Raw genomic sequence first — 23229 nt, 5'->3', positions numbered from 1 at the left:
AAAAACAGGTAGGTTTGGAGCATGGATGTAGTTAAATTGTTAAAAATCAGATTCTCGACCGGAACCTGCCTCCAACCCACCCAGTTCTGGTTTTAACGCGGGCGGGCAACCAACTTGCTCCCAGGGAGCAAGATGTCAATTTAAATATTACAATAAGAATGGAAGACTTTTTAAACCTTTTTTTTTGTTTTTAACTGCATGTGGATGGGTTTTACACTTTGTGAAACCCAGCAGTTACAGCAAGTGCCTTTACACTTGGGATCCTGGATCCAGGGTCCCGAGCTAACCAATCCCCTGCAACCAGGACCCCCCCCCCCCCCCCCCCCCCAAGCAATGATGCTGAGGCCGGCCACTATCTTCGTTAAAGTCGGCAGGGCTTGTGGGAAACCTGGCTTCCCGACCGCCTCGGAGCCCCCACCTGCCTTTCTCCTTAAAATTCCGGCCTCGTAATCTGGACCCAAACCAATTACATATCTTAAGATCAGAAATTGAGTGCAAGTGAGTTACGTGCGTAACTACAATATACCAAAGTATCCTCTATCTTTTATGGCCCAGATTAATCTCTGCCCATAAAACTGGCCATGTCCCCAGCTCTTGAATGCTCCTTGTATCCCAGGTTGCAACCAGAATTTCACACACAGCAGGAAATAGTCATTCTTTTGGTGTTTTGTTGCAATTTTTCCTGCGTTCTTTAGAACTTTATCCCCACTGAGACCTGCTCTGTATTTTCTGTTTCTTTTAATACATTTTAATAGCGCAAGTATAAGTCCGAGCCGAGGGATGCTTTTGGCCCTCCATTCACCACAGCCACTGATCTGCTTAACCATTCCACCCTTTGATGCCCTTGTCCCCAACAAAACCTTTACTCTCCCATCCTTGTCAATTCATCCTGGTATGCATCACCTTCAGTCCCTCAAGTTTAAGGGCTGCAGACCTGAGCATATCTGACACATACAGCTGGTTTAGCCATCATTCACCAAATCTGGTTGGACCACAATGAGCAATATCTGGCCTCACTTTCTTCTGCCAAAACTGCCCACTACTCCAGGATCAGCCTGGAGAGCCAAGATAACCCTCTAACTCTTCCCCACTACCAACCATCTCCTTAAACTCCTCTCCCCTGGCCCCTCCTCACACTCTTCCAAGTGTGAGGAAGTAATGGGCTTCTTTGTCACTAAGATCAAAGCCACTCTGCTAGTCCCTTACCCAGCCATGAACCTGTGTCTTTTTCGAGTTTGTTTTTCTCCTATTTTTTTTTTTTCCTGAGCTCATCTTGTCCGAGACCCACCTCCTGTTCCCTTGACCCCGCCGTGAGCATTTCTACCCAATGCCACAAATGGCTAAGTGATGGTCAAAAGTTACTGTTTTGCTGATTTAGAAATGCAAGAATAAGTACTACGGAGTTAACCCAGCTGGTAAATGAAACTTGTAACTGAGTCCGACGGTAGAAGGGGCTCGGTCTTTGACTTAGCTGGTCTTGGTCAGATCGTTGGCTTTTCCTTCTCTAATCCAGTTGGCCTCTGGGACCCTGGACTTCGCAAGAGAAATCAGCCAGGGTTCCTGGGCCTGATTGTCCAGTGCACCATGCTGGGTGGGAAGTGTGGCTGTATGTCTGAAGACTTCACCACCTCTTGCCCACGCCCCACCCCCAGGCTCAACCAGCTTGCAAATGCTCCCTAGGCTGACGGCATGACCTGTCTGCTTCAATGGTGTCGTCTCAAGATGACTATCACCTGCAGAGCTGTACCACTGCAGAAATCAACATCTTCAGGCCAGGAGCGATAAAAGTTTTAAAATCCTGGATGCAGCCTGTGACTCGTTTGATTTATGGTGGGAAGGTGAATTTGATTCAAGTGGCCATAGATTGGATCTGTTGGCACTTTGATCACCAGGAACCACACTTGAGCATTCTGATGGTGACTTTCAAGCACATTTTGCTAATTTTCCTGCATTCTGTTGAAGCTTTCTAACCAATCCAGACATATGTCAGGCACTTGTATTGAGTGAGGTACTTGAAAGTTCTGATCTGCATCAGGAACGTAACTGGTTATAGATGAGATGGCGCAGATGTTTCTTTCAACCATGTTGTATCCAGCTGCAAATCACTGAACAGTTTAAGCATCACTACTTGCAGCAACTACATAATCAAACTGCTCGGCCTGCAGCCTTGAAACGTGAATCAGTGCCTGCATTGCCTTACAACAAGCAGGCAACCTTGATGCACTCCAGGTGTCCGAGCAGAAACCACTGACAATTCCTCTAAATACTGACTGAGGCCAGAGAGCAGACTGCCTATCATCCTGTTGATCAGGAGATGGAGGAAAAATTAATTTATAATACTAATCAACTTGGTTGTGAATTTCTAGATTGCTTAGAATTTGAAGCTGAAGAGTTTTTTTAAACTGGTGCTAATAAAAAATGTTTTGCTTTTAGGGTGAGGGAGTTGCATATCGTGGTAGACTACTGGTTGAACTAATCACCAAACTTGATGGTAATCCAGAGAAGAAGTTGGAGGACATACCTAGCGATGATGTTTTGGTGGTTCAGGTCAGTTGTACAGCACGCTTAAGTGTTCAGTTAACTGTTTAAAAAGTCACAGGTTTGCAGAGAATAACCAATCAAAAGTTATAGAGCGTACCTACACATGTTATATCAAAAGAAAGCTTATCATTAGGGGACTCTCAGGCGTATTTACTTTTTGGTCAGACAAATTGTTCGGACCGTATACAAAAAAGGTTCAAAAAACGGCAACATTCCGCTCCTTTGCGTTGAGTGACGTGATGGTTGACCAATCGTACAGGTGATTAACCTGATGCCAATCGGTGCGTCACCGGGGGGAGGTTCATTGCGTGTGGGGGTGGGCCATCCTACAGGGATAGCGTTGAGTGACCTGATGGTTGACCAATCGCTGCGTCACATTGCATGTGTGGGCGGGCCTAATCCTTCTGACTTTGAGTGGCCACCATCTTGATTCCTAACTTCATTTCTTTTTCCCACTTTCTGCGTGTTTCTTTTGAAATATAGATTTGCAGCAAAAAAAAAAATTGGTTTTAAAGGGGAAAAAAATCCTTTTCCAAAGGGGACTCGGGCTTTCCCCCCCCCCCCTCAAAAACCCCCCTCGGCGGTGGATGAGCTGCCTGCAGGCCTCCGGCCTCGAAGCCTCGACCTCTCCTCGCCAGCCACGCCCGAGCTAGGCACCGCCCGTCCCGCCCCGCGATCGCCGCCATCTTGGTAAAGGCTGGCGGTGCGGGACTGTGCCGAGGGTAGCCATCGCCGCCATCTTAGTAAAAGTGGGTGAGGTGGGAGTCAGTGTGCGCGTCAACGTCGGCCCGGAGCGCGACATGAGCTAAGGTGAGTCCCGCCGGGCCTCACGCGCTAGGTCGTGCTCCGGCCGGCTCTGAGGCGCTGATCCGCGGAGGGGGAGGGAGGGAGAGTCCGGCCAGGCCTCACGCACTAGGTTGTGCACCGGCCGGCTGAGGCGCTGATCCACAGAGGAGAGGAGCGAGGGAGGGAGGGAGAGAGCTAACGTGAGTCCAGCCGGGCCTCACGTGCTAGGCCGCGCACCGGCCCTGAGGCACTGATCCGCGGAGGTGGAGGGAGAGGAGAAAGGGGGAGGGAAAGAGTGAGGGGGTGGGACAGGGAGGGAGAGCTCGCCTTCTTCTTTCCTTCCTTCGCAGGGGTCGATCAGGCCAGGCCTGAGGCGCTCCTTCCCCCCCCCCCTCCTCTCCAGGCTAATCCCGAACTCAATCCAGTGCTCGCTCGCTCTTTTTTTTGTTCCTTTTTTTTTTTTCTTCTCCCTCTTTCCCCTCCCCCCCCCCCCCCCCCCCCCCCCTTCTCCCACAACAACATGCCCTCAAAAAACCCTTGGCACCGCCGGGCACTCCAGCTAGTCCAATATAAATCCACAAATGCAGATTTTTTCCAGCTTCGGGCAGTTACACTAACCACCTGCATGTGATGGAACCTAACCTCATCCTTGTTCTCTGGTCTGTGCATGACTTCTTGTACTTGAGGAAGGCTTTTTTGTCCTTGCAGTACTTGCCTTGATGCCCACGTTGTGTTTTTTTCTCTACTGCTTTCCAAGTGGTGTTGACAATAGTGTATTCTTGAAAGTGATCCATTTATCTTTTCATCCCAGTCCCCTCATTCCATCAAAATCCACTTTAGCAAAATTGATGGTTGATGTGCGACTCCTCTCTTTCAATAGTGCAAGTCTGACATTATACTTCATATTGTGATCACTATTTCCAAGGTAACCTGCTCAAGTATTGCCTGAATATCGTACAACCAGTCTAATATAGCTTCCTTCTCTCCACCTTTCTCTTTCACGGCTGCCTCTTCACCACCACCCCCCCCCCCCCCCCAAACCTCTGTGTAGGTTCCTTAATCATTTAAGTCATGTAACACTCCATTATCCTGTTCAGAAACTGGTTTTCTCCTTTTACTCCCATTTATAATCCTCCTAATTTAGCCCTGATAAGTTGGAGTCTGTGCAAAATGAGTGTGCTCTCTCAATTTCCTTACTTGATTATTACTACAAGGTTAAGGAAATGCAAAGCTGGTGGTTTAATCTAGTGGGGGAGAAAATTGCTATAATTTCGTGGCTATCTTGCAGGACAATTTCGCTGGCCTTGTGAAGAAAGATTTTGCCTTTTAGGGTGCATGTGTAGGTTCACCATAGAACGCATCATTCAATAACATGATGACAACTTGGAATATATAATCCAGAAATCAAAACTCCTTGCAGTCATGCTGCAGCTGAATCCACGTAACAGACATACAAAACTATTAAAGCTTCCTGTTTTTGTCCCACTGCTGCACAATTTGGTGGCAAACTGGGGTAGGGGCTGCTATATTTTTGGGGCTGGAGACACCCATTTGAATAATAGATGTGGGTTTTGTAAGTGATACTGCATTTCATCATTTATACTATCTTTTTCAGAAGTTTTAAATTATTTGTGGGTCTTGGGTGAAGTTAATCCAAATCCTCCTGTTCCTATTCCAGAAATATCAACGCCGGCGCAAGTATAGTCTTTCTGCTGTTTTTTATGCAGCAACAATGCAGCGAGAAATTGGAGACGCCATCCAGTTTGAAGTCAGCATTGGCAATTATGGCAACAAATTTGACAAAACATGCAGGCCTTTAGCTTCTACTACTCAATACAGTCGAGCAGTGTTTGATGGTGAGTATCAGTACTGTGAATCCATGGCAGTTGAGACTAATTTCCATTATAAAACACATCCGTGCTAATCTTCAAATGAATTTTTTTTTTTTAAGCAAAGATGTGTATTCTTTGCAAACTAATTTCGAACCATAATTATTTTATAGCAAAGCGTTGTCTTCTCTCATTATGATGTTTGTTAAGCATAATGGCCACACTAAATTTTTGTACTTTGATCACCTTGAAGTGTGCAAAAGTACCCAGCAGTACATTAATGGATTGTGTCCTTCCAAACTTCAGGTTGTATATGTAGAACATTTTGAGCTGTGTAGTGCCGATAAAGCAGTCTACTTGATCGGCACCCCATCCACCAGCTTAACCATCCACTCTCTTCACCACCAGCGTACCGTGGCTGCAGTGTGTACTATCTACAGGATGCGCTGCAGCAAGTTGCCAAGGCTGCTTCAGCAGCACCTCCACCACCTAGAAGGACAAGGGCAGCAGGCGTATGGGTACACCATCACCTTCAAATTCCTCTCCATGTCACGCACTATTCTGACTTAGACGTGCATCGCCGTTCCTTCATTGTCTCTGGGTCAAAATCCTGGAACTCCCTACCGCCATAGCATTGAGTGTCCTCACCACATGGACTGCAGCAGTTCAAGAAGGCCCACCACAACCTTAACGGCAATTAGGATGGGCGATAAATGCTGGCCTTGCCAGCGATGCCAATATCCCAAGGATGAATAAATGAAAAAGTTGCTTTGTATGAGTACCTTCACCACACAGACTGCTGAGGTTCAAGCAGACACCCTCCTTGAGGGCAATTGGGGATGGGCAATAAATGCTGGCCTTGCCAGTGACTCCCACATCGCATGAGTGATTTTTTTTGAAGTACTTGGATGAAGCGCTATTAATTTAGTCTGTCGCTATTGCTGAGAACAATTTAAGGTGATCAGTCACATATCCGACCAGAAGCACATTGCTTAATAGAAAGAACTTTCAGTTGTATAGTGCCAGAAGTTCCAAAGCTCTTCACAGCAAATTAATTGCTTTTCAAGTGTAGTCCACTGTTTTATGGGCAAACGTAGCAGCCAAATTGTTCACAGCAAACTCCTGAAGACAGCTTTGAGATAAATGACTTCATCTGTTTTTGGAGGTGTTAATTGAGGAGCAAGTGGTGGCCATGACTCCAATTCCCCACTCTCTTCAAAATAGCAGCATAGGATCTTTTGCAGCCACGTGAAGAGACCGGGCCTTGGCTTTACATCTGCAAAAGGCAACACCTTTGACCATGCAGCACTCCCTCATCACTGCAATATAAGCCTACATTATGTGCTCCAGTCCTTTGGAGTGGGACTTGAATTGCCTTCTGACTCCGACGTGAGTGCTACCAAAATGGTTAATTGATTTTTTTTTTTTTAAATACATTTGCTGAAATGTATTTCCCTGTTCTATGGCAAGTTGGTCAATGGCAAGTTGGTCAATATGCTAAATAAGCTAGTAATACTGAATTGAAGAAATTTGTTCATTTGAAACACTTGCCAATTTACTACAATAATGCTTTTATAATCCCACAAATATTTTGTAGCAGGATCTGCTGAAGGCCCCTCGGCCATCTCGTCTTATCCTTCCACAACGCCCATAATGGCATTTGACTTTCTCAAGTTCAGGGTCCTGACCTCCAAGCCTCTTGGCAACCTGCTCCAGCCATTCTTCATCTGTGTAAGGAAATACTTCCTGCTATCTGCCCTTCGCAGCCCTGAACCTGTGACCCCCCCCCCCCCCGCCCCCCAATTGTCCTGCGGCCCTGGCATGTCTATAAATATTGTTTTGGGTTTAGTTTCTCGATTTCAGTTAAGTAATTTCTACACCTCCACAAGGTCCCCACTGAGCCCCTTTCAAGGCTGAAGAGCCCAAGCTTATCAAATGATTTTTCATGGCTCTGCCCTCTGGCACCAAGCACCTCATTTGTGATAACCAGATCAAAACAATAGTTGAACGTTGCGCATCTTGTAATCATCTATTTCCAGCAGTTGAGGCTGTACAAAATGGTGTATTGCTGCATTAGGTTAGCTGTTCTGTTTGATCGCAATCCGTACTGCTAGCTGGTTCTAAGTGGTGGTGGGTAATTGACATCTGCACCCATGGGCCAAGGGGAAAATTGACCAGGATTCTTGTTCCTAAATGCTATCCAGTAATTCCTTCTGCGAGTATAGCATTAGTCTGCTGACACTGGCCATCAAGGCTCATATAATGACACCTGGACAGGTGATCCTGTGGAGCCGTAACCCAGCAAGGATTCAATGCCCATCAGAGGGGCGAAAATGTATGCATGGCTAAAGGACACAACTGAGGGTAGGGGGTACAAGGATGCATTTCCAATTGATGGGGATGTGGCTAGTGGTGTGCCTCAAGAAATGAGGTGTTACATCCTGAGCAAAGCTATAGTGAAAGGAAGCAAATCTGGGGTGTCCAATCTGCAGCCTCTGGTCACAATGTTGTTTCCTGGTTTGTTCAAATTTTGTGGGTCTGGAGGTTAAGAAAACCCTTTTTTTGTTTTTAGGTTTTACTATTCTTACTGATGGATATTTCCTAAATTGGAACATTTGATTTAAACTTTTTATATTTGGCCCCCAAGGTTCCATTGAAACCCCTATGTGGCTCAAAGACCAAAGCTTGCACACTCCTGCCCTAAATGGCAAGACTGTTGAGATCTTGGGCTTCAAATGCATAGATTTTTGAAGGTGGGAGTGCAGGTCTAAAAAGCCAATAGCAGTCTGGATTTTATATCTGCCACAAGTGGTTACTGAGGCTAAGATGTTGTTTAAAGGGCAAGTATTCAGTAAGGAAGAATGTAAAAGGAAAAAGGGCAGGTAATTAGAGTAGATAGCCAGCAATGGCACAGTGGGCTGAATCGCTCCCTTCTGTGCTGCAATTTCTATAAAGACAGCAGGGAACACTCTAGACACGAGCGGGGTCGTCATTCTATCTGCTAAGTCACGATCCTCTTTATTTCTGTCAGGTAACTATTACTATTTTCTACCATGGGCCAACACTAAACCGGTGGTGACGCTGACCTCTTACTGGGAAGATATTAGTCATCGGTTGGATTCGGTGAACATCATCCTAAAAATGATCCGCAGAGTGGTAAGCATTTCCCTTTTTTATTCTTTCCACCCGTCTCCTCCCCTGATTTTTACCATGAAGCCTTTTCATCTTGATACATTTTGTGTAGCATAAATGACAAGAAGTTCCTTGTGGGTTTTTCCAGCTAAAGTTGCCTCCTGCTGCAAATAAATTGCCTTGCTTTTATTTTTTCAGTTGCAATGTCTGTAAAGGCTAACCAAATCACAATACCATCAGATGTTCTATGCTGCATCTCTTAATTTGTGACATTTCCAGCCATCCCTGATCAACTGACAGTAACTGATTTTATTTTCACCTTGTGTACTTGGTTTTTTAAAGTTGTCAGTCCTGCTCACCAATTAGGGCATGCCAGCTCTATTGGTCCTTTCAATTTTGACTGGACACAACCATCCATTTCCTTCTAGATCGCTGAAAAAATGACCATTATGGTGATCCTCTCTGCCATCAACATATTCACTTGACTCCCTTCTATTTTCATTTGAAGTAAGAAAAGGATTTTCGCACAAGTGGGTGATAACCCGATCAGCATACGTTATCGCCCATTCATGTTCAATTTCCCATTGACGGTACCCCTAAAGTCAGCAACCAACCGCAAATATAAACCAAGCCGCGCTCCTCCTGCTGAAGACCACATGCACCATCAATGGGAATGCTGCCTCAAAGCAGTTTGCTGTCAGGTGAAGGTGGCCAAAAGATAGTTGCTAGTAGGTTGAATGATTTGAAGGGGTCTTGGCTCTGCATAGGACAGTGAAGGGGATCTGCAGTCACTGTGTGCTGACCTTCCCTCGCCATTGGTGAAGGCACTGTCTCTAGTGAAATGCGTTCTCCTCTCTCTCGCGCTCTCTCTCTCTGACTTTAAAACAACTGCACACGAGAACTTTTACATGCAGAGTTGTCTGAAAATTGCTCCAGCTGCAGTAGCAACTGCCTGTAATTTAAAGGGAGCAGTTACCGTTCCAGTAAAACTGGGGGTCATTGTTGAAGCATTGCTTCAGGAGGCAGTTCACCAACATAAACACAGCATTTTAAAGCCAGCACTTTACTGCAACTCTGCCTACAGTGGTTGACTAAAAATAGAAGTCCATTTAATAAAAAATAAAAAAAAATCTTTATCCTTTCTTCCAGGAAGATAGCTTAAAGATGCTGAAGAGTGCTATTCAGGCCAGATTTGGTGAAGAACGCCTGGCTGAGATCTGGTTGAGAGTTATTGAACAAGTCATAGAAGATTGCAGGTAAAAAGAAATCGTACCCAGCATTGTAAAACTATTTCCTGTACGAGATGCTTAGAGAGCTGTGCAGTCTCCTGATGGGATATTGATACAACTGGATTGTATGAATGGACAGATCCTTGTAATACCTTGCATATTTAGGAGTTAAACTTCACCATCATTGCTGCTCCAGCACAATTGGATGTGGTAGTGCAGTGGCTATAGTACTAGACTAGCAATCCAAAGATTGTGTTCAGCTCCAACCGTGGTAAATTGTGAAATTGAATTAAATATATGTTAAGTTATGGGCTGGCACCAGAGAAATTGACAGTGAAAGTTGCTAGATTGTGTTTTTTTCCCCCCCATATAAACAAACCCCAACTGGTCCACTAACGGCCTAGTCCAATGCTACATGGTTAACTCTTGATGACCTCCCTGAAGCCATTCAGTTGCCTAAACAATTGCTATGAATTAAGAAGGGGATGAGAATGTAACTATATAAATACAGCCTTGCTGGTGTTTCCCAACCTGAGAATTAAAAAAAACAAAAAAAAACAACTACTGGGTAGCTGGAATGCAGCTGGTTACAAGTTTCTCCATAGCTGCTGTAAATGTTATCCTCCAACAGGAGACATTCTAGCAAGTATCCTGAGATGAAATGTCCCATCTTGTGGCTGGTTGAACAGCAAAACTTTTTATAAACCTGTTTTCACTTTTTCCCCCCCCCCCCCCCAAATCATCTATGCCGCTTTAATATTTACAGCACCAGTAGATTAAGTGTTATGGTTCACAGTGTGCATTAATAAATTAGATTGCAGTCGTTTAAATGATCTGCTGGGATAAGCAGTTGAAAATATCAGCGCAGACATCTCTAAAAGTTGACTCTTGTACTTGTTGGGAGTATAGAAAGACTTGGAGAAATTCTATTCTGCAGTACCAAAAATCAAGGTTAAAGTTTTCCAGAGCCCATTGTTATGCTTCAGACACCTTGGTTGATATTGTTCATGGGAGTGCTATATAGTTTATTAACTCTCAAATAGATTTCTTTGGTTTAGCTGCTAATGAAAGATCTGGTTGAAGTTATTGAACAAGTCATAGACCTGCAACAGGATTGTTACCTTCTGTTTTCACTGCATTCTTCATTCTCTATTCAAGCATTGAGTACTAGCTATTCCCTCCTCACTTTTTTTAATTCAGTTAATTTTTAGCAAACCAGTTAGTTGGTTGAGGTTGGTGATCCCTCTGCTGCAAGTCTTGTCCTTGAATCTGCCTTCTGATTTCAGCCAACCTCTGCTGAAGATCGAAGGTAAACCTAACGTAACACAGCTTGATCTGCAAATCCTAAAGCTTCGTAAAAACACTCTGGAAGGTATTCTTGACTCGGCAAAACGCATGCGGATGGAGGCAGAGGATCTGAAAGAGACAATCGTTGATATTGAAGACTGGCTAGACAGACTTCAGTCATTGGCTGAAGAGGTTAGTGGTCAAACTTGCAATGGCTAAACTTAGTATTCTCTTCCATCTACCTATCTGCATGAGTGTTCATTTTAGTCCAATCATTTAAAAGGAGCTTTGATTTTTTGGGGGCAATATCTATACTTAGTTTCCTCTAACATAACAGTATTTTAAAATGGCTGTCATTTATATAGCACCTTTTAACATGGTTAAACATCCCAAGGTGCTTCACAGGAGTGTTATCAAACAAAATTTGATACTGAGCCATATAAGGACAGGTGACTCAAAGCTTGATCAAAGAGGTAGGTTTTAAGGAGCGTCTTAAAGGAGGAGAGAGGTGTTTAGGGAGGGAATTCTAGAGCTTGGGGCCCAGGCAGCTGAAGGCACGGCCGACACTGGTGGAGTGATTAAAATTGGGGATTCGCAGGAGGCCAAAATTGAAGGAAGTTGCTGTGTTTCCAGTACTGGATGTCAGACAAGCTGTGACAAATCCAAGGTAATGGAGGAGTCAAGAGGGGCTGGTGAGGTAGAGCTAAAACTAACATTTTATAGCATTTGATACATTTTTAATAAAATTTAAATTGCCTTGTATAAACTTTTCTAAAAATTTGCTGTACTGTGAAGGCACCTTAACATTAGATCGATGACATTCAAAATCCATAATCTTTAGATTTTGAACACTAGTCTTTGCAGTTGAGTTGTTTCAGTGTTGAATAGAAAATAAAAAATACATTGGGGGCAAACTCTTATCCTGCTCTTCACATTTCATAGTCTCTCCTGTGCATTTTTCTTATTGCAAGGTGCATTTATACTGTAACAGTAATGTTGCTGTGAAGCAATTTAGTGTTGGAGCTGTCTTGCTCCATTTCACCCCAGGTTAAATCCTGACTCTGGATTTCCGTTACTATAATGTTGGTGTGCAGTGAAACTGCTTCACCTACTATTGTGGTGTACTTGTACTCCCAGATATGTAGGGGGTGGTGGGTTTGTCGGCCTTTTAAATTGAACTTGACGGTTCGAATCATCCCACTCCCTGGTTCTGGGGCTTGGAATTATTTAGGGGATGTGATGGATATGGGCAGACAACTGTTTGGTGCAAGAACAAATATTTTATTTAGAAATCGCACACCACACTAATTAACTAAACAAAAACGGATATGCAACGGGTACAGAGGTTATGCAGTGAAGGGGGGGGAAAAAAAAACCAAAACAAAATAAAACCACCTCCCACCACTACACTAAGTTAGGCTCTGAAGTTACAGGGACTATGCTCACCAAAGGATTTCTCCACAGTTTAGACCAGTTGCACACCGCTTTCTCTCTCAATCTTGTGGACTCCTTGGCTGGTTGTGGTGCCTTCGGTATTAGCACTAGTCGACGTTTTGATAAACAAGTTTTTCCTAGAGTCAGCGCTGGATGATTGATCTTTCAGTGACTCCCAGGCTTCTTGTTAGGTTTTCTTGTTGCGTTGCTGTAACCTCGTGTGGCAAGTTAGATGTTTCAAAGCCAGAGTCAAAGAGCCCAGAGTCCAAGTGCTTTTCCAGCGTGTTCTCTGGTACGTTTCTTCTGCTCCGGTGTGCTGCTGCTGCTGCCCGCCGGCGCTCTCTTCAGCCTGTCTGTTGAGGTCTCTTTAGCTACTAGCAAGCCCCCTGAGAGGCTGCTTAAACTTTTGTGCCAAAACCTCGGGTGCACAATTGATTTTAGATGACTCCCTTTTGTGTGATTTTTGGCAGGCTGATCAACTCTGATGTGATCCCTTTGAGAATTTTGGTGGGCTGATTGAGCATTAGCATGATACAAAATTCCCAAAGGTGTTGATGAGGTTTTTGAATGGTGCTGTTAGAATGTAATCAGGCCTTGATACTGTCCATTGTGTTTTGCTGATGCCAGGGTTTTTCTGTATAGCTGTTTTAAGAACTATTAAAATATGTATGTATCTGGGTCCCTGGTAAGTGGGCTTTTGTTAGACTGCTAATGTCTCCCTGGGGGCCAGTCTGCCTCCCAGGTGGGTTAGCAGCCCTATAAGGATCCCATTTTCCTGTGCAGACCCAGCATACAATTTAAAATGTCCAAACTCAATCCAATAGGCCCTAGTTTAGTCCAAAGGCACCTAATAGTGAGATATTTCTCCTCCAAAAGGTCCAACACAGTCCCTTTTTTTAAATTCCAGACACATGTCCATTGAGTAGGGGGTCCTGGAATTTTGTGAATCCTACAGATATATTGTAGTGTAACTGTACCCTTAGAGATTGGAAGTAATCTGAATACAATGGATACTGTTTGAATAGAATTTTGATCTTGTATGCAAGATTAAAGTCACAAGTAATGAGTCATTACATGTGTGGTATAATAGTTGGCATTCACCCATTTTTGTCTTTTTTACCCCCCCCCCCTCATTCTGAATAGTTTCACAGCTGCTGGCAATTCTCCAAATGGTCATTCTTCATGCATGAGCTTAGAGTATAAGCTGATTATTTGACTGCCAGGATGTATCATAGCCGCGCATCTAGCATCCATATGCACGCACTTTGCTGATTTCATTTTCTTCCTGCCCTTAATCCAAGTAACTCTGGGCAATTGTCGAAGACCAATCTCTGCCCTAGCTGAGTGCTAACTCCGCACAGGCCAGGGTTTGAACTGGGGAGCTGCTTCGTTCAGTACAGATTCTCCTAGACTATGAAGTGTATTCATCCACTAACCCACCAGGGGAGGCTGAATTTGCTAGATTAACTTCTATACTTGGCTTAGTTGGAAAGAGCCTATTACCATGGCAAAGCTTTTTTTTTTGCCTTAACAGCCACAAAATAGCATGCCTGACGTGATCATCTGGATGATATGCGATGAGAAACGAGTTGCATATGCACGAATCCCGGCTCATGAGGTGCTTTACTCAACTACCAGCGAAGAAGCCTGTGGCAGATACTGTGGAAAGACACAGACCATATTTCTGAAGGTAGATTTGAGTCTGGCACTTGGCATTAATAACTCTGTTTATTTAATACTCTTCACTTAAAGAATGCAGAACTCATTTATTTGGCTTTTGTTTTGCAAAGCCTTACATAAATTAATATTATGGTATCGTGTGTGTTCGAGATTTGCCCTGTATGGATAATACATCTTGCCATATTAGGCACAAAAATATTCTCATTGGCTTTTTTGGTCTTGCTACCTGGGATACTGTTTTACTTATTTTCTAACTCTCTATTGTTGCTCTTGTTGTAGTTCATTGTACACATGTTTAAACTGCACAGCTGGATTAAGCCTTGTATTGTCTGGTGCTTGTTAATTTGGTTTTGAGAAATATATTCAAGTAACTTGTTTAACAACCAAATCAATTTTAACAATTTGGGTTTCTTCTGTGCTAAATTGCACATTGTTTTGCCAATGAGGAGACAATTCATTATTAATTCAGTATCTGTTCCAACCAGTTACTAAATGGTACTGAAGAAACTTGTTAAAACTGGTCACTTAGCAACTGTTGGAACCCAAATGCTATTTAGTTTTTGATCGTTATAACCTCATTCAGTGATTGGGCTGTTTTTACAAAAGCCAACAATTTATTATCAAGGCCAAAATATTCTAGCTGTTTTCTGTATAGATCCCTCAAAATTGCTCCTCTTGTACTTTGCCACCTGAAGCCGATGGGTTAGAATTTCCGCAAAGTTCTCTCGCCGTAATTGCAGTGGAAACCCTGTTGAAACAGTGCAAACGATCACTTGTGCTGTTTTTCTAGAGGTTCTGTCAATCTCCAGCTGACGTTCTGTTAAGAGATTGGGAGAAGTGGTTGGAAATTCCAGGTGAGTGATTATAATGGGCCCAGTTCCATTGACACCTTTTTATTTCCCCTGACGACAATGACTTGCACTGGGCCCTATTCCACAGGCACCTGACAGCCTCTGAACCAAGTGGCTGCTCCTTGAGGTTGGATAAGGAGTATCTGCAGGTTAGTGACAGTGGGGGACGTCACCACCAAGTTCATCCTGTCTTTGCCCAACTTGCATACATGAAGATTTTCCAGCAAGAGTTACTGGATAAATTTTGTGGGCAGTAACATTGTCCAAATTATGTTTCTTTAGTTTTCTGTCTTCCCCACCCCCTCCCCAAATCCTGGCCTAAGCTAAGGGATTCTGCCACCAAATGTAGTGCCCCACTGCCACCCAACCTGAAATAAGTTAACTCCGCAAAGACCAAACCTGGTTTGTGTCGGTCACTACCATACCACAATGTCATTGACTACTGAGGTAGGATTTTTGAAGATTATGATTAATTTAAATAAATCTTAGTGATCACAATATGGTACCAGATAATTGGTACATTGACGATTCAGAATGTGTTTGGTTTTAAAGAAAATGTTCAGACAGGCTAACCCTTACTTCTGTTCTTCTAGTACGTGCAAGGCAAGCGCAGAGATTCCAAAATTCCAACTCAGTTACGTGTCCGCTTTTGGCTTGGACTCTCTGCTGTTGAGAGCAAATTCAACAGCTTTTCGGAAGGAAACTTCAGTGTATTTTCTGAATTGGTAAACCAGAAGCATGTTTTTTTATTCCTTTGCAGTAGAATGAGTTAATACAAAGTTGCAGATAGGACATTGTAAATGTAGAATAGAAATACCTGTCCAGTACTGTACCTATGTGGCACATGACTTTTCCCTCATCAATGGGCAGGACTCCAGACCTTTAGTCACTAAATTCTCTGTCATTATACAACAGTCCCCTCACACAATTGGGAATGCTGCTGAATTTGTGGGGGGAAGCAAGAAAAGCTATTTTCAATGTTGTGCATTGAACGTCAATGGGATTCCACATTCCTACATCACATTGGCCAGTCGAGGGGAGTTAACTTGGCCCTACTGTAGTTGCGCTATACAACATTTTTAATCCAAGTGGTGTGGTAGACGTCGCTCCCAATATGTTTCTTCCTTCGCATTGAAGCCCACAGTTTGCCATTTTGGACTTTTTTGTCATGGGCAGTATTCATGTCATCTCCTTGCAGTGAGGGAAGGAAAATCAAAAGATAGATTTAACTGTGGTCTTGGTTGTGCTCTCATGTCAGGTGCACCATTGTCAGAGGCCTGGGAGCAGCTCGCACACTTTCTATATAATATCTTTTTTATTAATTTGGGCCACCAGTCCCATGTAGTTTTAGCTCTTGGACTCTTGAGCTCTTGAATTTGTCCTGGTGCTTAATCATTTTGTTTGTGTAAGATATACAGTATTTTATTTAATCTGTTTGTGCTTAACCAGACACGGATACATTTTTTTTCAATGACTAAGTTACTTACTTCCTCTCTTAATGAATAATTGCTCTCATTATACACATCTTAAATTTACACTTGGCAAATGTCTCAAATTAGGGGTAGGCATTTAATGTTCCTTTACCCACTTTTTATGCCTGTTAATCTTTTTTCTTTGAATATAGTATGAAAACCAAGCACAGATACTGGGCAAATGGGGCACTGGTGGGCTTGTGGGTCGCTACAAGTTTTCTGATGTAACTGGCAAAATAAAACTGAAGAGGGAAAGCTTCATGCCCCCGAGAGGGTGGGAATGGGAAGGCGACTGGTTTGTTGATCCTGAAAGAAGGTCAGACTTTTTTTTTTAAATCTAAATATTTATTGGCTCCAATAACTCTCGTGCTTTGGCCTAAATTAGAAAAATAATTTACTGAAGTAAAGCAATGTGTTAGAATATTTTACACTCCTGTGCACCTGTATCTCCCTCCCTGAGCAGCAGCAGGTTGTCTGTTTCCTTTTTTTTCACCCCTCCCTGAGCAGCAGCAGGTTGTCTGTTAAGTTCCCCCTCCCCTGTCCAACATGGCCAAATACTCATCGTTGTATCCCCCCCCCCACGGAACTTTTCCCATTTAAGGAAAACCACCTCTTGCTGCCTCTCGCTACTGCACTTAACTCTTCTACCCAGAAGGGGGCATTCACTGACCATGTTTTCATCAGTTGTACTAGAAGTGCGCCTGAATAAACTAATTTGAAACCATTCTGGTTATGCCAGTGCACTGCCAGCTGGTGGCAGCAAACCACACAAGATACAGTTCAAGAAGTGGCATTGGTGTTTCTGATAGTGTGGAGTAATAAGTAACTTGTATTTATCCAGTGTATTTAATATTAAATGTGTCAAGCTGATCGAGAGGAGAAAGGGATGGGAAACAATAGTAGCTGATTTAGGAGAGATGATTGATGGCATAATTAGAGATATTTTGAAGTGAGATTTTGAGGAAGCTTTTAAAGGAAGGGAGAGATTGGAACTCCCTTCCTAAACCCCTATAAGCTGTTTGAGAATCGGGCTGAGGTGGCCGACACCTCTGCCACGGTGATGCAGCAGAGGGAGGGAAGGATGGACATTGGACTGAACATTCTGTTGGAGAAGGTTGGTGAGTTGGGGCCGTGGGAAGATTTGTAAATGAAGATTTTGAATTCTGTGCATTAGGAGGCCAGGGAGCCAGTGGAGGCGGGTTGAGAAATGGGGTAATGGGCAAGTAGGAGTTAGTGTGGGACAGAATGTGGGTGGCATAGAACAGAAATATTGAAGCTCAATTAGTATTCTTCCCATTTAATGAGCACTTCATAGATGTTTAGGAAGGATACATTTTTTATCTCCACTTGTGCTGATTTTGAAAAACTAATATTTAAAATACTACCTCTCTGTATTCTACACTTACTGGTGCTGATTAGAACCAAGTGCAATGATCCACCCCACCTAGGAAATGATTTTTAGCCTTTGTCAAAACCGAACTGAAAATCTAATTTTCCATAGATTAAAAATGTAAGGGTTCAATTCTAATGGAATCTTATAAATGGAAAACAGAATAATGGCTCTAGATTGCTGCTTCTAAAGTCTGACCAACTTATTAATTGTTATTGTTGGACTCTCACTTCTACAGCCTTGCAGAGGAGTGGAAAATTCCTCAACTAGCCAGAGGCTTACTTACTCTCCAGCTTTGAACTGACGAACCATGCCTCTTCCCCAGTTTCTAACATCTCGCCTCCAGTCCTCCATGGTTTCCTTCTGATTTTTTGTTGCTGCATTTGTTCAGGGCTGGTTTCTTTTTGCTTGAAGTTTGAAACATTTGATTTGGGCAAGATCTATTTTTTTCCTTTTTCCTGTATCTTTAGGAAACTCTCTTGCCTCTGGTAACTTTAAAACCTCCCTGTAGACACTAGTTCTTAATTGACTTTTCCAGCCCTATTGGGAATTTTTTTTTCCCCTCTTCCCACCTCCCCACCACTCCCACTTTCCTTTGGTCTGGATGAATAATCTGTCAGAGGGGAGGAATGATGCCAATGCTACCCCACCAGTGCCACTACTGGGACCAGAGCCAGCAGTGCACTCATTCACTTCCATTGAGGAATGGGAGCGGTGGGCAAGCCCTTTAGAGTCTACAGTGGGACCTGGCGAGAGGAGAGCAGAAGACCGAGACCAGCTGTGTCTCCCTTCTCAGCAAGCGGGGGCCTGGGTTCAGCGGCAGCTGTCACTGTCGTCACACAGATGATTGGGCGGAGAAACAGAGGTTCAAGTCTGGACCAGAGCTGCCAGTTTTCTCTGCTCGATCCCACCTTTACACGATGGTGTATTTTTTCTTTTTTTTTAAATCCTGGAATATGCCAGACCCCCCTGAAACCCTCTTGCAGATCTGCTGTTGAGAACCCCTGCTTTAGACCAAATGAAGGGTAGAGGAGAGGCAAGATAAATAGTGTAAAGAAAAAGATTTGCGTTTCCTATAGAATAAAATATACCATAACTTGGCTTTTTTTTTTGCGAATAGTTTGCTAACAGAAGCTGATGCTGGTCACACAGAATTTATTGATGAAGTTTATGAAAATAACACCAGCTATCCTGGAGGTGAATGGAAAGTAGCAGAGGAGCCTTACACTGATCTGGTGCGTATTGTAATATTTCCAGTGTCTGCATTTATTGCACTACAATCGTATGTGACATAAATCATGCAATTAAGGGAAAGCTATCAACCAAGAGTGAGAGTTCTCTTGCACAGTGATGGCGTGTTCGCCATCTGTAGTTGGATAAGACTTAGTAACATTTAAAGCAATATTTCAAGGTCCTAAACTTATTAATCTGCTTTTATTTGAATTGGATTTTGAGTGTTGCATTATAATTGTGGGGAACCTGGAAATGCTGCTAGTCTGGCATGGGTGTAAGTTCAAACCCCGATTGAGTAAGCTGTCTCACTGCACAAACCATGCAACCCACACGTGTGTTTTTAATAAAGCTCACCTGGCCCCTGTGCCACTGGTGTAGTTAATGATTTAATGATCCCATGAGCTCTTCAACTCTTGCAATCGTTTGAAAAGTGACTGTTTTTAGCAGACTGTGAATAGACCCATACATTATTACAGATTTACAAGCTACTGCACCACCCTGTGCAGTGTTACTGGGCCAGGAGAGATGTTCATACCAAGAATACAAATACTGTTACAGGTGTACCTGAACACACATTCATTCAAAATATTTTCCCAGAATACTAATGACAGACCTTGGGGCAGCGTTGCTCGTACTCCGACAGTGTTGCTACCTGCGGCTTGGTCATTTGCAAACTGAAATTTAAATACTAAGTTGACAACTGCTTGAACCAAGCTCTGAAACCATTTGCCGACAGATAGCCTAATGCAATTTCTGCAAGTCTTTCTGTGCACTTGGTTACCTTTTGTATTATGGTTTTCTTATTTAATGCTTTTAAGAAATTATACACTACTAACTTGAAGTCAACTTTTGTGACTATACAATTTACTAACTAAGGCTCTTTCTAATCCTGTTTAGCTAAGAGTTCCTTAAGGATTGCTTTTATTTTCTTTAATAGAATGGTGAAAAGTCTTTGTCAAAAGAGGAGATTGAGGTTCCACCTGGCTGGCGTTGGGTGGCGGAGTGGGAGTATGATGTCAATCGAGCTGTGGATGAGAGAGGTGATTTTTTTTGATATCAACCTACTGTTGTATGTGGGGAAAATGTTTCTTGTTTAATTGTTCCAGGCTGGATTTTTAAAATAAATTTCCTCTTAACTTGCAATAAATGTTTTGAGGTGAAAAGCAGGAAGAGAAAAGGGGAGAAAGAGTTTATCTTCCACTGGTGTCCATCTAAAGTAGTAACAAGCTATCTAAAGAATTTTATTTTCAACCCAATCTTTATCATTTCCTTTCATCACTTTGCAATAGTTTCAAAAATGGAAATATTGGGATGTAACCATATCTTTAAAGTTCAGATACCTCAATAATAACCTTTTTAATGTTAGTTCCTTCTCATTGATTAGTCATGTTGATGGGTCAAGTGCCATCCTTTTATTCAATATGCTGCATCCTCAATTCTGTATAGTTGTTTCACCTGTAAATGTACTTTTTAAGACTTAATAATTTGCAAGTGCATGATTTCAAAGCACCAGCTGAACAACGTTACCTGTGAGATGTTGCATTTCTTGTAACACTGCTGACAAACTTTTTAAAAGATCATTTTGTGCCTGTTTTGGTGTGTAAGCCAAATGCTTTGATCTGTTTACTAGATAATGCTACGTGAAGTAATTGTGTAGGATGTCTTTGTGGCTGGCTAAGGTTGGGCAGAGCATGTTTCTGTTGCCATTTGTTGCATCTGGACAAAATGCAGGTGGTCTTGGATACTGAGTGTAGAGCCAACCACGATAAAACCCAAACTCCGATTGTTGGGAATTTGTGGAGGGCTGCTCGCAATGAGTTCAATTAACACGGAAACCATGAGGCATTGAAAGTACTTACTGACACAATTATGCTGATGTGAAGAAATGTTTGTAAATTGATTTAAAACTCAGTAATCTTGGTCTGATGAAAAACCCTTAGCAGCCTCTTGCATGTTTTGAGTTGGCCTGAATCTGTATTGGAGGTTTTTTATGGCATGTTCTGCTTTGCGAAGCTTTTTCTAAATATAAAATTGTGCATGCAGTGTTATAGAGATGTGTTGGTGCCCAAAATAGAAATATTGGGTGCTCATCCCACACTAGCCCAGGAACTAGTGATTAATGAATCTTGCTGTACCTGTTAAACTGCTTAAAGCATTATTGGTTTGGAGCTGATAAATTTAACAAATGATTCTTCTGCCATATGTGTTTGACTAACTTGATTGAGATTTTTGATGCGCTAGGATTGGGTGGATGAGGGCAGTGCAGTTGATGTGAATATGGACATTCAAAAGGCATTTGATGAAGTGCCACATATTTAGGCTTGTTAGCAAAGTTAAAGCCCATGGGATAAAAGGGGCAGTAGGGATGCAAAATTGGCTACGGGATAGAAAACCGTTGTGGTTTTGGACTGGAGGGAGGTGTACAGTGATGTTCTGCACCTGGGCGGGACTGGGACCGATATCCTAGGGGGAGTGTTTACTAGTGTTTGTTGAAGGTTTAAACTAAAATGGCAGGGAGTTGGGAACATGTGCAGGGAGACAGAGGAAAGGGAAGCGAGGATAGAAACAAAAGACGGGAAGTAGAAAAGCAAAAGTGGAATGTAGAGAAATCAAGGGTGCAAATCAAACAGGGCTACAGTAAATAATAATTCTAAAAAGTCTAAGTGTTTAAAAACAAGCCTGAAGGCTTTGTGTCTTACTGCGAGGAGCATTCGTAATAAGGTGGATGAATTAGCTGCGCAAATAGATGTAAACGGATATGATGTAATTGGAATTACGGAGACATGGCTTCAGGGTGACCAAGGCTGGAAATTCAATATTCGGGAAGGATGGGCAAAAAGGAAAAGGAGGTGGGGTAGCATTGCTGGTTAAAGAGGAGATTAACAATAGTAAAGAACGATATTAGCTCTGATGATGTGGAATCTGTATGGGTAGAGCTGAGAAATACCAAGGGGCAGAAAACATTAGTGGGAGTTGTATACAGACCCCCCAAACAGTAATGCTGAGGTTGGGGGTGGCATTAAACGGGAAATTAGACACGTGTGCAATAAGGGCACAGCAGTTATCATGGGTGACTAATCTACGTATAGATTGGGCTAACCAAATTGGTAGTAATGTGGAGGAGGAATTCCTAGACTGTATACGGGATGGTTTCCTGGACCAAAATGTCGAGGAACCGACTAGAAATCAGGCCATCTTAGACTGGGTATTATGTAATGAGAGAGGATTAATTAACACTGTTCTGTGAGGCTCCTTGGGGAGGAGCAATCCTAATATGATAGAATTCTGGAACAGTTCCCATGGATTGAAGGGTAGCTAATGTAACCCCACTATTCAAAAAAGGTGGTAGAGAGAAAACAGGGAATTCTAGACTGGTAAGCCTGACATCGGTAGTGGGGGAAAATGCTAGAGTCCATTATAAAAGATGTAATAGCAGAGCACTTGGAAAACAGTGACAGGATCGGACAAAGTCAACATGGATTTACAAAAGGTCAATCGTGTTTGACTAATCTACTGGAATTTTTTGAGGATGTAACTGGTAGAATAGATAAGGGAGAACCAGTGGATGTGGTGTATTTGGACTTTCAGAAGGCTTTCGATAAGGTCCCGCATAAGAGATTGGCGTGCACAGTTAAAGCACATGGGATTGGGGGAAAGGTACTGACTTCGATAGTGAACTGGTTGGCAGAAAGGAAGCAGAGAGTTGGAATAAACTGCTCTTTTTCCGAGTGGCAGGCAGTGACTAGTGGGGTACCGCAGGGATCGGTGCTAGGACCCCAGCTATTGACTATATATATTAATGATCTAGATGAAGGAACTAGATGTAATATCTCAAGTTTGCAGATGACACAAAGCTGGGTGGGCATGTGTGCTGTGAGGAGGATGCCGAGAAACTCCAGTATGATTTGGACAGGTTGGGTGATTGGGCAGATGCAGTATAATGTGGATAAATGCGAGGTTATCCACTTTGGTGGCAAAAACAGGGAGACAGATTATTATCTGAACGGCAATAGATTGGGAAAAGGGGAAGTATGACGAGACCTGGGTGTCCTTGTGCACCAGTCGCTGAAGGTAAGCATGCAGGTGCAGCAGGCGGTTAAGAAGGCAAATGGTATGTTGGCCTTCATAGCGAGAGGATTCGAGTACAAGTGCAAGGATGTCTTGCTGCAGTTGTAAAGGGCCTTGGTGAGACCACACCTTGAGTATTGTGTATAGTTTTGGTCGCCTTATCTGAGGAAGGATGTTCTTGCCATGGAGGGGGTGTAGCGAAGATTCACCAGACTGATACCTGGGATGGCAAGAATGACATATGAAAAGAGATTGGGTCGATTAGGCGCTTATTCACGAGTTTAGAAGAATGAGCGG

The 23229-nt window shown here is 43.1% G+C and overlaps 1 protein-coding gene across 1 annotated transcript in view; it reads left to right on the top strand.

The window, feature by feature from the left end:
* The window catches only part of LOC147113559 (myoferlin-like), a 246066-nt gene that overhangs the window by 88095 nt on the left and 134742 nt on the right, over positions 1-23229 (top strand). The window contains exons 20-29 of the mRNA XM_085996135.1: positions 2434-2547; positions 5006-5183; positions 8188-8312; positions 9438-9544; positions 10804-10996; positions 13773-13928; positions 15363-15494; positions 16394-16557; positions 18752-18866; positions 19802-19904. Coding sequence (XP_085852261.1) covers positions 2434-2547; positions 5006-5183; positions 8188-8312; positions 9438-9544; positions 10804-10996; positions 13773-13928; positions 15363-15494; positions 16394-16557; positions 18752-18866; positions 19802-19904 — 1387 coding nt within the window. The remainder of the gene's footprint in view (positions 1-2433; positions 2548-5005; positions 5184-8187; positions 8313-9437; positions 9545-10803; positions 10997-13772; positions 13929-15362; positions 15495-16393; positions 16558-18751; positions 18867-19801; positions 19905-23229) is intronic.

Source organism: Somniosus microcephalus, chromosome 8, assembly GCF_052327205.1.
Source record: "Somniosus microcephalus isolate GS21.2 chromosome 8, FLI_Smic_1.0, whole genome shotgun sequence".
NCBI classification, from domain to species: domain Eukaryota; kingdom Metazoa; phylum Chordata; class Chondrichthyes; order Squaliformes; family Somniosidae; genus Somniosus; species Somniosus microcephalus.
This window is presented reverse-complemented; position numbering and strand designations above follow the sequence as displayed.